The sequence below is a fragment of the Pogona vitticeps genome, chromosome 7 (genome assembly GCF_051106095.1).
Source record: "Pogona vitticeps strain Pit_001003342236 chromosome 7, PviZW2.1, whole genome shotgun sequence".
Taxonomy (NCBI): domain Eukaryota; kingdom Metazoa; phylum Chordata; class Lepidosauria; order Squamata; family Agamidae; genus Pogona; species Pogona vitticeps.
In genome coordinates, this window is record NC_135789.1 from 14,425,566 (window position 1) to 14,441,287 (window position 15,722).

The following is a 15,722-nucleotide window of genomic DNA, read 5'->3' on the forward strand; positions in this document are numbered from 1 at the left end:
ACTCTTCAGCCTTAGGTGGAGCCTTCCTGGACAGGAGCAGTCTATCTCTCGGCTCTGCGTTTATTGATATATATTTATATTTGTGGATATATAAGGCATGCATAAAAGCTCCCCCCCCTTTGCTTCCAGTGGGCGTCTTAGTGAAAGGACTTGGCTGTCGCCTGCTGGAAGCAGGGGGGCTGGATTCCAAAATCCTTGCAGAGTCGTCCTGAACACGGTCAGGGCTTAGAAAAGTTACTTTCTCAGAAGGGCAGCTGGCAGTCCCCTGGCCTGCGTCCCCTTTCTCTGTGTCTTTCTCAAGGTCAGTGCGGTCATCTGAGAGTTGCTTTCCAAATGCCTCTGTCCTTAAAACAGTCTGGAGGTGGTTGTGGTGGGACTATGGATGTTGCAGCCCCCACCCCAAGAAAAAGCAGAGGTAAATTGGTCCCTGTACCCAATCTGCCTAGGTTTGCTTGGACTACCGCTCCCATGTGCCCTGAATGTTGGCTAGGGCGCATGGGAGTGGTAGTTCAAGAACACCAGTGGCTGTGGATTTGGGAAACAGGGTTCCCTCCCATGCCACGTTGCCGGTCCCCCCCCAAATGCAGGCTAGATCAGGATCGAGGAATCACTTCTTTACCACCCGGGACAGGTCTTTTGCGAAGTCAATGGCCCTCCATGGCCCCTGCCAGACCGAGCTGCTCCTGAAGGCTTTGCATTTACCGCAGGGGGACATTTCACTAACGATCATGTTTCCCTCAGTTTGGATGCACCCGGGGGGGGGGCAGGAATCCGTTCTCTCTCCCAAACTTTGGCTCCCTGTGTCCCTTAGGATCCGAAGGCACCGGGCAGGCCAGTGGGGAGAGCGAGGGAGCTGGGTGTGCGTGTGTGCCTGGCATCCTTAATTTGGACCGTGGTGACCTCCAAGTAGTGCAGCTTGGGCCAGGTGGGTGGGCTGTAAATATATTCTGGGTCTTTGTTTGGTTTTGAGTTTGTTTTTAATATACCCTCCTTCCTTAGCCACGCACCTGTAGATCTTTTGATGGTTGGGAGGGGGCATCCACCTCCCCCCCCCACATCTGGGCAGCGAATCCCCAGCAGCCAAACCTGGCTCCAGGCTGCGGCCCCATCTCCTGTCCCGGAGGGACCTCACGCCGGCCATTAGCGGGTCCTGGATGGTTATGGACTGGATTTTGATGAATGGCACCCGGGGGGAGACGCTCATTGACGCTTTAGTGTGCCATCAGGGAGACTGGAGGGGCTGGCGTTGGTGTTTTTTGCTGAGTCTTTCTCTCTGCAACTGAGCCGGGCCGCCTGGGGAGGAGCGAGGCCGGCCTCCAGGCTCAGGTCCCGGGACACTCGCCTCTCGGAGACGATGCTCCGATCCTCGAAGCGGCTGGATCCTTTGGCAGTGCCCGTTGGCACCAGAGGGACACCAGTCGGCGTGCAGGAAGTGCACGTTCAAAGCAGGCCTTTTTGGCAGGCGGGAGAGGCAGACGAGCCATTTGGTGAAGCCTGTCTAAAACGGTGCGGGCTCCCTAGAGGACACTCGGACGCGCCACATGTGTCTAGATTGGGGGTTTAGCCTTTAATGCCCCTGGTAGCCCATTCCTTCCCCGTAGGAAATCCCTCCAAGGCTCTTCAATGGAGCACGATCTTTCCCCGGCAAGGCCGGGAACCCGATGCCTTGTAGCCGGAGAGCCGCGCAGCCACGGCTTTGTCCTCTAAGAAAGAAACAAGTTTCTGGTTCTCATGATTCTCCAGAAACCCTGATTTAAATGGGAAGCCGAGGAGAGCTGCGTGGCTCAATGGCCTGGAGGCTCGTGTCACCTTGAAGGCTAGCGAGTGGCGTTCTGTGGGTCCCCCTTCTTTTCCAGAAGCGCCGGAAGGCACAGGACGCGTAAAATCTTCCACCCTGGAAGTACAGCAGGTCATCCTTGCTGAAACCCGGCCAGAGAGGCTAAACCGACCAGGGGATCAACCCTACGGGACGAGCCTGAAATTCCACAGAAATCTGGCACAAATTCTCTCTCTTTTTAAAAATCTTTCCTGTGTTTCCCACTTTTGGGAGGTGATCAGAAGGTACTTTCCTCCTTGGTTAACCTTCCTCTTTCGGCAGGCCTTGGTGTTTCCTGGCTGAGCAAGACTATCTCTGCGGGTCCTTTCCGAAATGGGAGAGCCCCCACAAAGCCGATCCGTCCTGCCTTTCTTTCTCTCTCCTCTTCCAACGCTGCGGTGCGCAGGGCTAAAATTTTGGTGCAATGAAGCAGCAGAGGTTCAGGGGCTTGGACGTCTGGGGTTCCCTTCCTTCCTTCCCTTTCTTTTCCTTTCCTTTCCATCTTGGAAGGGCGACACTCCTCCGTGCAAATTTCTCCGGTTCTTTCTTTATCTCTGCACCGCAGCAGTTGTCATTTTGGCAGGCTGGCCAGAATTCGGCAGGAGACAGGGCCGCAGTGTTGGGGGGGAGGAAAATAAGGGGGCTTTTGGCAGGTCCGGCTTCCTCTCTCGTCGTGGTGCGAAGGCAGAGCTTAAGCGATGCGCCTGCCAAAATCCCATTTTTCTCTGGGACAGTTCCGGTCCCCACTGCCTTCCCCCCCCCCAGTCACTGTCCTTCCCATCCGGCTATCCTTTTGGAGGGCGGAAGGTCATGACCGCCCAAGGGTGGCCTGTGTGGGTGTCACCCCACATATGATTTAGACCCCCCCCTGCAAAACAAGCACACCCACCCACCCCCCAAATGGTGACATAGAAATCCTTCAAACCCTTCAGAAGAGAAAGTTGCTTTATCCCTTTGATTGCATCTGGGGACTGTGCCCTTTTATCACATTTCTAGGTCATCGGATAGAACGTCTCCTCCTGTTACTTTTGATTTTTGGAAGGCCGAGCGAGTAACGAACGCCCAAGCTGGGGGGCTGTCTTGGCTGGATGGCTAAATGGTTGCAGACAAAGCAAGCTTTTGAGCTCCACAGAACTCCTCTTTGCACAGAGATGATATAAAACTGGAAAGATGGGAAAACACCCCCTCCCCCAGTTTTGATTATTCATTCATTCATTTTAATACTAGTTATAAAACATCATGCCACTGGCCTTTCCCCCTAAAAGCAGCCTCCTTTAGGGTTTGGTATTCTGTGCCCTGTATAGAGAATCTCAAGGTTCATAATGAAAATATAGAAAGTGTTCCGGACGCTTCAGTTTGAATATTTGAGCATGGGTTAAGAAGAGGAACCGGTTTAAGGAGGGGGGGGCAATGACAATGGGGATATGGGGATGAGAGGGGGCGTAAATTGGTCTGTCTCCAAACTTTAAAATGAGTTTGGTTTTTTGGGGAGTGGGTGAGAGAGAGAGAGAGGCTTACAGTTCCCACCAGCCTTCGCGATTGCAGCCAAAGTTCGGGGATCATGGGAACTGCAGTCCAATGCTCTCCATGCCCGGGGGTGGGGGGGTGGGGTGGGGTGAGAGCAGAAGGCCGTCCGGAGTTCCCATGTGGAATTAATCCCCTCTTAGCCAGCCAGACCCGAGTGAGATTCCTTCCTCCTATTTTAAGCACCGGCTGACCTTTCCGAGCCTACCCCGGAGGGGGGTTGTCTGCGGAGGGCAGCCGGCGGGAGGCAGATGTTTCAGCGTCCAGCCCTCCGAACATAAACATCACACACACACACACCAGGGCTGTGAGCACATGAGAAGGGGGGGCTTTGGTGGTCAGCGTCAGAGTGGGAGCCGCGAAGGTGGTGTAGTGGTCAAAGGCGGTCAAGAGAGAGAGACTGCGCCACCAAAGGCAGTTTTCAGCTTTTTATATTTTTGCAGAGCAAGCTGGGAGACCCGAGTTCGAGTCCCAAGCAAATCATCGTCGCCATCCCTGTCAATCGCATTCTGTTTCGCCGCACGAAAGGGGATCTGTTTTCTCAGCCACTCTGACCCCAGTGAGGGATTGAAAGCCGCGTCTCCACTTCTGCGGACATCCATAGCGCCCTGTTCGGGGGGGAGGAATGAGCGCTTAAGTGCTGCTCATGAAATATTTACTTCCGACATTTCCACCCTCGGCGGCACACCGCTGGGAGGTGGGATGGAGGTTTGGGGATGACCTAGTTCGGGCCACCCCCGTGGCAGAAAGAACGCTTGAGAAAGTTTGGGGTTGGTCCGGACTTTGTCTTTGAAACCACCCCCCCGTTAACCCTTGTGTCCCCCACCCCGTGAGTGAAAGGCTGTATGCACGGCGATCCTCTTCCCTTCCCCATCACGACAGCCTGACAGGGTAGGCCCACCGGGAAAGCATGGCGGGCCTGAGGTCTCACCCAGGGAACTTTCCTAGCCAGGCCAGGAGGGGGGGGAGGGATGGGATTCGAATCTGTCTCTTCCAAACGGCAGCTCTTCGGGGATTCGGGATCAATGCATCTCCGAGCCGACCTGTCCTCCTAAAATCCACCCGTGGTCATTGGGGCGATCAGCCACTCCACTCTCTTAACTTCAGCCACTTCTTCCGCCTCTCTCTCTCTCTCTCTCTCTCTCTCTCTCTCTCTCTCTCTCTCTCTCTCTCTCTTTCGTTCTTTCCCACTCTTCCTCCCCGTTCTTACGATGCTTAATTACTTTTCCTTAATTTATTTTTACGAGGATAGCGGCTTGAATATTTCATGGGCTGCTTTGCAACACTCCCTTCTGCCATGGCGCTGGGATAAATTACTTTCTTATTAGCTTGATTAATCTACGGGTCTCAAGAGGATACGAAGGGTTAAGCAGGGCAGGAGTGGGGGGGGGGCTTCTGCGTTTTTCTGGGCCCCGATTCCTTCCTTCCCCTTTGGCCTCTGCAAGACAGACCACCAGCAAAAAAAAAACCCAGCCAGAGTGACTGGCCAACTTATTGCATTGAAAACTCCCTAAGGAGTTTTATCTTTCGAAAACAAGCATGCCCAGGAGTCCAGCAGCCCCTTCTTGTGGGGGGCAAAGCATTTTTCTGCATCGCCTAAGGGTGACCCTGGCCTCAAAATAATCAGAAGTATTTGGGCGCCGCAATCCCAAGACGTCAAGAGCGCATTGGCTGACCACTGTGGAGCTTCCTTGTTCTGGTGCAGTCTACCTTGGCATGCTGGGGGACAAGATAATAGAGATTTTAAATCAGAGAGACTGAGGCTTAAAGCTCTTCATTTAAGGGCCGTGTGGGGTAGTGGTTAGAGATACAGGCTGGCGAGTTAACGCGGACCTTCTGGTGTCTTGTTGATCCAAAATCTTGAATTGTTTTGCGGGGGGGGGCAGGTAAGGGAACCCCTTAACCAGGCCCCTGTCCTTCCGCGGCCACCCTTGATCTCCCTTTGAAACAGACCTCCTTTTCTGCCCACCTCCCTGCGCTTCAGCCTGGGCCCAATGCCCTTTTATGTGTGCAATTTTAAAATCATTAATTGCCTTAATTAGGGAGCTCTCAAGGCATTTGGGGCGGCGGCGGGGGAGGCTTTGAACCGCTTGGTATTTTTCCTCGTCCAAACTTAACTGGTGTGGGGCTCGCTTGCCAATAGATTTTGCGAAGGAGGCAGAAAAGCTTTGCTTATTATAATTTAAAAAAAAAACACACACACAAATAAATCCAAAACTCAAATCAGGAAAGAAAAGTGCCAAACCCAGAACCCCCCCAGCCAGCTCTGGAGATTGAACCCAAGCCAAGCGGCGATTCTGGGCGCCAGCTTCCCTTGGCGAGGGGCTCCTCTGGGCACCGGTTAAGCCGAGGGTGTGCGTGTGTAAAAAAGCCGCTTTGCCAAATCTGATACTCAAGCCTGGTCATTGTCCGACGTTTCTAGCAAGAGAAGTCGAGATGGAAAAAGCTGGGGGGGGGGAAGCATCCACACCCACACACTGGGGTCTGGTGGCCGGCCTGGCCCCGTTTGTGACCTTTTCCCGGATTTTTCCATTCTCCCCAAATGCCGCTCTTCCGTGCTTTCAATCGGCACATTTTCCCTTGATCTCATCTTATCGCCAGGCGGCAGTTATTTCCATTTTCCACTCCTGTTCCCGCCAGTCCTGTTCCCAATAATAATTATAATAATAATACACTAATTAGGTAATTTTTTTATTTTTTTGCTGTCGGCTTTATTTTTTCCCAGCTAGGAAGAAAAGGCAGCCGAGAGCAAAATAAAGCAGGCTGTTGCTTATACTGTACACACACAAACACATCCGTCCCAGTTTTGGGGGTCTGAAACCCTCTTAGGGTTTTTTCTAACTTGAGGGCTGTTTTTTTTTTTTTTTTTGTCAGTGGGGGGGATTTCCTTGGCTTCTCTGTTCCCTTCCTAGGTTTGTAAAGAAACTCATGGACCCTTTTTTCCGGGAGAGAAGCCCAAGCTCTTCATCCAGTTCCGTCTTTTGATGCCCCCGAAGTCGTGGCGTGACGCCGCTGGCCTTTTGTCTGGTCCTATATGAACGGCGTGGAGCAGGTAAGCCCCCCAAAGGGGCCGTCCGGTCGAAGGGCCCGTGGCCTCCCCGCCGTGCCCCTCCGTCTGAGCCGAGATCTCTGATCCACCCCATGATTCCCCCAAAATTATATTCCTGATACCTTGCGCCTTCCGATAACTGAACTGGGGATATATAGATTATTTATTTATTTATTTATTTATTTATTTATTTATTTATTTATTTATTTAATTTATATCCCGCCTATCTAGTCGTGGTGGACTACTCTAGACACACACCCCGTCTCCCCCAAATCAAAGCTGGCCATTTTCTGGTTCAGTCTTCCCCGAAATATCTTCCTGCATCTCCTCCTTGTTCTGTCTCGGCTGTAAAGACCTCCCGAGTTTTACATTGTATGAGTAATCTTGGGGTTTTGGGGTCACCGCCGGGAAACTCTGTTTGGAGAGAGCTTTGCCATTTTGGGATTGTGGGCAAATGATGCCCGGGATCCGACGGAGCGGGGGCTTCCAGGTTTTCCCTTTTCTAGTTCCTTGGTACCCAATTTCTCTCTGTATGAGAGGAATGGATGCCGGGATGGTTATCGATTTATCGATCTCTTAAAATGGCCCAAGAGGCCACGCAGGACGGGGTCGGTTGCAGGACTGTGTCCTGAAGCTGGGTGTTGAGGCCACAGGGTTGGTTTTGAAAGGTCTTGACCGTGCCCCGTTTGCAAGTAACAGGGTGATGGGTGTTGTTGTTCCTGGTGCGACGTTCTGTACCTTTTCTCCTTCCTCTGGCTCAGGGGGAGGCAGCTAAATGGTGGGGGAAGGTATCACACCTTCAGCTCCTGTCCTGTTTCATGGCCATTGCGTGGGGAGAATTTTTTTGGGGGGGTGTCCCTTGAGACACCTTTTCTGGGTCTCACACAAGTTTGGGAGTGGCTCTTCCTACATGCCACTGAGTTGCCTCTAGCTTTGGGCAAACCCTTATTTCTCGGATTGTGAACTCTGCCCCGGCTCTCGCGGGCCTAAGGTTGTGGTTTCCTTTATTATGATGATGTTTTAGTGTGTGGTTTTTTTTTTACAAAATTAAAACTCAAATACAAATTGAACAGCGACGAGACACAAGTGTGCTTGGGACCTTCCCCCCCCCCCCCCGTGTGCCGCCCACCCGTAATATCCATTCATGTCCCTTTTCAACCCCCAACATCTCCGAAAATACATCGGTGGCTTCCTTCACGGGGCTCAAGTCATCTCACGTTTGGGTCTTCCTTTCCTCCTCCCCCTTCGCTGACCGAGAGGGAGGGGAGAGGTTTTCACATAAGTTTCCAGCTTCTGCACCCAAGGGCTCCCTTGGATGGGCTTGGTGGGCAACCAGGGAGAGGGATGGAGAGATGGGTGTGTGGGTCGGGGGTGGTGGTGCAGAAGCTCTCCAGGCAGAGCAAGTTTCTAGCCTTCAAGGCTCATTTTCGGCTGCTCCCCCTGTAGCCCAAGGACAGGGAGGGGTGGGGGGAGACTCGCTCTTTCCCAAGGCTCCAGTCCTCCATAGGGCGGGGGTGGGATGGTCGGAGGGGGGCTGCTTTTTGGAGATTCCCTTTGCAATGGCGGGGAGGGAGGGAGGGAACCCCCTTTCTCCAGGTGATGCCGCGCCAGGGGAGCGGAGTATTTTGGGATGGCGCGGGGGGGGGAGCGAGGGAGGGGGTCGGGAGCCACGCAGGCGCGCCTCTGCCTCCCTCTCTCCCTCCTTCCGTCCTTTTTCTCCCTCCAGCCGGGAGTTCCGCCGGCTCTTCCGCAGGAGGGGGGGAAAGCCTTTTTGGGGGCGGGCTTAGCGTCACGGGGCCCGATCCGGCCCCTCCCTCCAATCCCACCTGCTTTTGCTTTGCTTTGCTCGTCCGGGCTGGGCGGCGGCGGCGGCGATGGCGTGGCGCGCCCCGGGCGCCCTCCTGCAGCCCTCGGGCGGCCCCCCGCTGCCCCTCTCCCCGGGCGCCTGGAGCAGCCCCCGCCGGGGACGAGGCCGGGGCCGCCCCCGCCGCCCCCCGACCCGCCGGGCCGCCCCTCCTCCGCCGCCGGCGGCGCTGCCGATCCCGCCGGTCCCGCCGGTCCGGGAGCCTCGGGCGGCAGCGGCGGCGCGGGCGGCGGCGGCGCTCCTGCTGCGTCGCCCGCGGCCGCCCCCGAGGCTGGAGCCGCCCGAGGCCCCGCTGCTGCTCCTGCCGCCCCCGACCACGACGACGGGGCCCGGCGGGCTGGGCTTGGGGTCCCGGCGCCCCTCGCCGGGGCAGCTGGTCTACCTCTCGCTCCAGGCCCTGTGCGCGGGGGGCGCCTGGCCTTGGCCCCCGGCCCCGGAGGAGGAGGACGAGGAGGACGACCAGGAGGGGGCCCCCAGCCCGCCCGGCTGCGCCGCTACCCGGCCGGGGCCTCTGCCGGCCGCGCCCCGCGCCTCCTGCCGCTGCCCGGGCTGCGCCCCCGGAGGAGGAGGAAGAGGAGTGGTGGTGGATCGGGCCCCCGGCGGCGGGCTGGTGCGCACCCGCAGCCCCTTGGCGGTGAGACGGCGGGGGGGGGGGAGAAAGACTCTTGGAGTGGGGGGGGGATGAGAGAGGGAATGGGCCCCATCCGGATGAAGAAAAGCGCCATGGGGGTCTCTCCCCCCCCAGGGAAGCGTCCCCGTGCGCGCCTGGCACAGGGGTGGAAAAAAGGGTCGTCCCCCCAAAGAGCCCCATCTCCCTCCCCTCCACACACACACACACACATACATGATGGAGGGAGGGCACCCCTCCGTGCTAGCCCCCCCCGGCATCCCCTCCCGGTGTCTGCACAGCCCCCTCGATCCTGCGGAGAGCCCCCTTCTTTCCTTTTATCATCTTCCTTCTCTCCATCCCCCCCTTTTCCTTCCCCCTGCATTGGGCCCCCCCCTCCTCTCTCGGTTCCCCCCCAGCGTTTCCCCAGACCGGGGGGGGGGAGAGGCCCGACAGGGCTGTGAAAAGGTGTGTGTGTGAGTGTGTTTGTTGGTTTGTTTGTTTGTGTGGATATATAACCAGGAGCTGCTGCGTTGGGAGCCCGCCTGGGTCTTCTCTGGAATGCGGGCGTCTCGGGAGGGATGCGGTTGCCTAAGAGACGCAGGATCCGGTCCCTCCTTCCTGCTCAACCCTCTTCTCCCCCCCCAAAAAAACTCTGATCCAAAGTCGAAATGCCTGTCCTGGCCAGTGGGTCCCTTCCCTGGGAGAGGTCAAGATGGGGTGGCGGGGGGGGGCTATTCCCTCCAGCACCCTCTTCAAAGGGGTGCCAAATAAACCACCCCTGTTTCCCCCTTCCTTCCAGTCCCTGGCCCCCCCTTTGCTGCAGGATTTTGGGAGGGGTGAGGAGAGGAAAAGGCATTCCCCCTCTCCATCCTCCTCTGGAATCCCTCGCCGTTGCAGCCCCCCTCCCCAGTTTTTTTTTGCTTTGTATTTGCAGTTCATCTCGGTCCCTAGGTTGCATTTTGGGGTGGGGGTGGGGGGGTTCAGGCCCAAAAAGGCTGCTTTTGCCTCCATGCAGTGGTGGTTTCTGGTTGCTCGTGGGGATTGATGCTGCTTTCGCCGAAGTTCTTGCGTGGGGGGGGGACGCGCCTCCCCCCCCCCTCGCATGTCTGTGTTCTCCATGAGAAGTTCCTCTAAGCAGATCCCTACCCTGTTGGCCCCTTGGCAGAGTTTGTTAGGGGGGAGAAGCAGGGCTGGTGGGGGGTGGGAGGAATCTCTCGCCTTTGGGGTTTTTTTTTCTCCTTTTTTTTCTTTCTTTCTTAAAAATGAAACCAGCTGCTGCCCAGGAACCCGGCGGGCAAACTAGAAGAGGCAGGAAGCGTGGCCGCGATGCAGGAACCCGGGCGGTGTGCATGTTTCTCCCTGCGCATGTGTCTGGGAAGTGGCTTTTCCCGTGGTGTCAGAATCTGCCTTTCGAGGGGTGTGCGTCGGAGAGAGTTGTCGGCCTTTCTCGTGTGGCTGTGGCAGGAATTCAAGGGTGTGTGTGTGAGCCTCTTGGCATCCCTGCCCACTGGCTCATGGGGCCTGCAAAGAGCCATCTGAACCCCAGCCTTTTATTTCCTCTCTCTCTCTGATTTGGGGGATCGCCGGCGTCCTCTCTTGCAAAATAGATTTACCGTCTCCCCGGGTCCCTCCAGCCAAAGCACCCAGGAGGGGCCCAGCGAAGCTCACTCCAGTCTGCGGCCACCTTTGCAAGGTCGCAGAGGCCAAGGGGGCAGGATCCATGCGGTGGAAGAGAAGGTGCCAGAGGGAAAGGGAGCGACTGGGGCCAAGGTGTAATGCCTGGAGCCAAAGCACTCCAGATTTAAATGCAGATCTATCGTTCATATTCAGTGCATTGATGGACGGGCTGGCTGTGTTTGTAGATCCGGGGGGGGGCAATTGACCCCACAAATGGTCCCCGTCTAGGGTACATTTATTTGCAAGGGGGCTCAGAGGCTAAACCCTCAAACCCTTCGCGGGTTGGAAGGGCTGGGGGTAAGTTCGCCTTTCTGGGCGTCCCCCCCCCACGGATGGATGGACGGACAGACTCTCCTGCACGCAAATGCGCTTTTCTTCCCTGCGTGCGTGCTTCTTTTGTTCAGAAGCTCCCCCCGCCCCCAATACACACACTTTTCATCAACTCCTGAGGTTTTGGTGCATGGAAATTTCTCACGATGCCGCCCCCCCCTTTGGAAAAAAAAATCCTTGAGTCACGTCGCTTTGTAATTACTCCATCCAGGGGTGCTGGGCGGGGGAACATCTCAGTGGAGGAACTACCCGTGCCAAAAGCATGGGGTTTGGAGGGTGTAATTAGCTGCGCCAGGCCTGTCGCTTTGACGAGGTGGCAAGGAGCCTTAATGGCTTGGGGGGGGGAACAAACCCCTCCAGCTGGGGCGAGGGCGGAAGCCCCCCAGGGGTTATGCATGTCTGGTACCGTCATGCCCTGGCAGAAGGGGTATGCTGTGTGTTCCTGGGGACCCCCCCCCCCAGGAAGGTTAAGGAGAAAGCCTTTCCCATGGGTTTCGTTTTTTGTAAGCGATCGAGGGGTGGGTGGGAGAAAATAGAAGCCATTGACCAAGAAATTGGTTTGTTCGTCCAATGTATGGCGTTAAACTCCCTGGTGGGTTTACAGTGATTGCGAGCAGAGCCTAAAAGAATGGCTTTGGGGGGGAGGTTACAGCACCCCTCCATCTGATGCTGGATTCAGGGAGTTGGTTCAGAGGGAGGTCCTGGCCCAAAAAGGCATCGTGAGGGGATGAGGGAGAGGCAGAAACGGAAAAAACCGTCTCCTTGGCACACAGCCTTCCATGCCGGGCGCCCTTGAGCAAGGAAAACTGGGGGAAAGAGTTGCTTAGTTTGTGTGGGTTTTTCCTGCTGATCTTGGGTGTGTGTATGTGTTCTGGCTTGGGATACTGTGGACTGTCCGAGCCACCCCAGCGCTGGGAAGGTGCAGGAAGGGTCCCCCAAGACAATCGGAAGTCCAGGGTGGTGTGTGTTGTCGTGTTTCCACGTCTCCCAGTGACACCCGAGCATGGCATTTCCACATGAGTGGGGCAGTTGGAGGCGAAAGAGAAGCCTCCTTTACCAGCTTAAGCTTTCCCGGATGGTGGCCCCGTTCTCTGTGTGTGTGTTTTTTTAAAGTGGGGGGGATGCATGGCGTGTAGCTTCAGAGAGCCGGTTGCGCCCCCACGAGGAGCTGTGGGAACGTGAAACGTCACAGAAACACTCCCAGGACCTCCGGCGTGGCGATGGGCTGAGTGGTGGGCCCCGGGGCCAGCTAGGAGGGTGCTCCCACCAGCTGGAAAAAGCTGGTGGCGAATTTTAAAAGGGCTGCAAGATTTTGGTGGCGTGTATCAGAACGGCCTAGCACAGTTTGGAAAAAAATATGGAGACCGGAGAGGGTGGGCCTTTGTCCGAAGGGTGGGTTTCTACGAAGGGAAGACCACGTAAAGGGATGCGTGACCCTCTCTCTGTCTCTCCTCTTTCCTTCCCCTCGGCTGGCACCCCCTGCCCTCTCCGCCCCTTCTTCTTCTCCCAGGCCCACTCTGATGCCCACCTCGTGAGCCATGGTAGCGCCAAGACCCCAGCCGGCCCGCCCAGCCCTTTCGCCCAGGTAGCCATGAACAGCTGCCGCTACAACGGAGGCGTCGTCCGGCCGCTCGGCAGCCTCAGCGCCTCCCGCCGCCACCTCCACGAGCCGGAGGCCGAGACCCAGCCCCTCCAGACCTTCCGGGATTCGGGCCTGGAGGTGGTGGTTTCGAACTCGGAGCGGGGGGGCAAAGCGCCGCCGGACGGCTCTGGGGACCCCGAGGCAGAGGAGGGCCAGCCTCCTCACCGGCACAAGCGGAACCAGAACATTGGCTACCGGCTGGGCCACCGCCGGGCCCTCTTTGAGAAGCGGAAGCGCCTGAGTGACTACGCCCTCATTTTCGGCATGTTCGGCATCGTGGTCATGGTGACCGAGACGGAGCTGTCCTGGGGGGTCTACACAAAGGTAAGGGAGGCCCATCGGGCCACCAGGAGGGGCAGGAATCCGACAGGCCACACGAACGTGCTCACCTCCGTGGCGAAGGGCCGATGAAAAGCCCCAACCCTCCCTTGTTAAAAACTCCTTAGAGTTTCTGAAATCTGCCCATATTTGATCCGTGTAACAACAGTGGAAAAACAAACAGGGAAGGAAAGTCATTGGAGGCTTCTGGCTTTTCGAAGTCCAAGGCCCGATTTCCGAAGGATGGGTACCGTTTTTGATTTAATGAGTTATCTATTTGAAATAGATTTACCCTGCCTTTCTCCTTAAAAGGACCATCCGAGGTGGCTTAATGTCCTTTTCCTGCCTGACTCCTCTCTCTCCCTCCCTCTCTAGGAATCATCCTACTCGTTTGCTCTGAAATGCCTCATCAGCCTCTCCACCATGATCCTGCTGGGGCTGATCATCATGTACCATGCGCGGGAGATCCAGGTGAGGTTTGGCGCCCTTCTCTTCTGCGTCCTGGCATAGTGAAAATTGGGGCAAGCTCGGGTGTTGAGCGCCTTTTGCGGATCATCAGTTTCTTTTAAGGAGACCCCGTCATGTTCGCTCCCCGGCAGTTTCTCCCCCTCCCCGGTTCCCCTGGCCCAGGTCCTTGTGTGCCTCCTCAGAAGTATATCCTTTTAGGCGAAATAAGGCATCTTCCCAGCTAAGTTGACATTTTGGTGCTGCGCGTGCTCAGAACCAGAGAGGAACAGGACAAAAGAGAACCAGCTTGCCTGTCTCTGGTTATGTTCTCAAAACAGCCTTCTTGAAATTGGGGGGATCCAGCTGTGTTTGGATCACAACTCCCTCATCCGTTGATGATGGGTGAGGACAGTGGTGTCGAACTGTGGCCCTCCAGATGTTCTTGGACTTCAACTTCCAGAAGCCTTCACCACCACCTCTGCTGGCCAGGATTTCTGGGAGTTGAAGGCCAAGAACATCTGGAGGGCCACAGTTCGACACCACTGGGTGAGGAGGTAGCCCGACCCATCAGGAAGCAGCCACACAAACATCATCTCAAGGTGGTGCTGCTGCTTTTTAAAAAAAAAAATCCCAGGGTTCTGCATCTCTTTCTCGCAGTTTTGGGGACATTTCTCTCTGGTTGTCGAGAGGTTGGCATGGCTGAAAGCAGAGGCGGGAGGGAAGGGGAAGCCCCAGCGAGGGTGGGAGAGGGGGTTTCAAACCCACCCACCCCAGTGAGCGAATGTGCGAGCAAGGCTGAGATGCCCTTCAGAGTCAAGTCTCTTCCACGGCAGTGGAAAACAGAAGGAGTTGTGATCATTGAGGAAGTGTGGGGTTTTTTGTGGTTTTTTTGTGGTGTGGGTGTGGGGGACACATCTCTAATCCTCCCCCTCTTCTCTCTCCCTCATTTACCTGGTTTGGTGACCACCATCTAATTCCCCCCCCCCCCAGCCGCCTCCAGTTTGGATAAAAACCCAGTGAGAGTGTAGTGGGGCCTTGAAGACTTAACGTTTACGATTTGAAACACATCCAAAATGCGGGTTTCTGTGGCTGAGTTCTCCGAGCGGCTCCGTCCTGCCTTGCAGAAGCGTAAACTCTTGAGGCAGGGTGGCGTTTCTCTTTCTCCGAACGTGGCTTGGGAGGCCTGTGCCTTCCCTGTTGTGCACCGTTGTGTGTGTGTGTCTTGAAGACGGTGGCCGTGGAGGAGAGGGGAGGGAAAAGGGGGGGCCGCCAGATGGACATCCGTGACCGAGGGGCTCCTTGGAATCCGGAGCCGTCCTTCAGCCGGACCGTTTAAGCTGCTGCTGATGCGCCGGAGAGGGGCCTCGCCGCAAGGTGCCCGTCTGTGCCGTGCCTGGAGGGCGTCTGGCGCTCGGCACAGTGGGATGTTAAATTCCCATTAAAAGATCATTAGAGGGGGGCACAGCGGCGCACAGAGGCACCCACCTGCAGCATGGCGGAGGGAGCCACGTCTGTGTCCAAGGGGGAAACGGGTGTGCTGCGCAGGACAGGCGGCATAAATCTCGTCGCTTCGCACACGTGCAAGTGAACGGAGGGGCACCGTCCCCTTCCTCTGCCCTTCGCGAGCAGACGGAGAAGGGTGCCGCGCAAGAGGCGTCTCGGAGCGTGACCGTCTGCAGCGCCAGTGACTCCACGCTGCGTCGGCTGTGAATTCAGCCGCCAGATTGGGGGGGGGGGTGCTTGGCAGATCTTTGCATCACAGAAGGGGAAGAAAAACAGGTGATGGTTTCCAGTTTTGGGGGAACCAGACATACCACCGACACCATCCCCTCTGAAGTGGGCTGTGCTCTCATAAGTTCCTTTCTCTTTTTTCCCCACCTCCGCCCTGGCACAGATTAAAACCGGCCCCTGAAGCTACTGCCAAAACTTTGGGCTCTTTTCCTTTGTTTTTACCGGTCATAGGTTTTCATTTTTTTAAGAGGGCAGCCTAATGGCTTTTTAGTGATGGCTGTAAATTGCCACCTGGTTTTGTGGGGGGAGCTGGCAGGGCCATGCCAAAATATAGAGGGGAAATCTACCTGTAAGGGTTAGGAGGACCAGTGGCCAGCCTGATTCTTCATTTTTTAAATATAAACTTACTTTCCTTTCTACTTGCCTTCCTTCCATCCTTCCCTCCATCCATTTGTTGTTAGGTCCATCCATGCATTCATGCATCATTTCCTTCCTTTTTCCATCCATCCATTCATCCATCATTTCCTTCCTTCCTTCCTCTCATCCATCATTAGATCCTTCCTTCCTTTTTCCATCCATCATTTCCTTCCATCCATCCATCCATCCATCCATCCATCCATCCATCCATCCATCCATCCATCCATCCATCCATGGCCTCCTCACCTCCTCATCTCTCAGGGCAGCGTGGTGGGTGGGAGGCATGTTCAGAGAGCC

General features: G+C 56.1%; 1 protein-coding gene across 5 annotated transcripts in view; it reads left to right on the forward strand.

The window, feature by feature from the left end:
• The window catches only part of KCNN1 (potassium calcium-activated channel subfamily N member 1), a 33,711-nt gene that overhangs the window by 7,410 nt on the left and 10,579 nt on the right, over window positions 1-15,722 (forward strand). For 2 of the 5 annotated variants that reach the window (XM_072977993.2, XM_072977994.2), the window contains 3 exons: window positions 6,253-6,392; window positions 12,381-12,836; window positions 13,206-13,301. In XM_072977993.2, the coding sequence (XP_072834094.2) occupies window positions 6,375-6,392; window positions 12,381-12,836; window positions 13,206-13,301 (570 nt within the window). In that variant the 5' untranslated portion in view covers window positions 6,253-6,374. Of the gene's footprint in view, window positions 1-6,252; window positions 6,393-8,248; window positions 8,888-12,380; window positions 12,837-13,205; window positions 13,302-15,722 lie in introns of those variants that run through there. The other 3 variants (XR_012080584.2, XM_072977992.2, XM_072977995.2) reach the window with 2 other exon arrangements.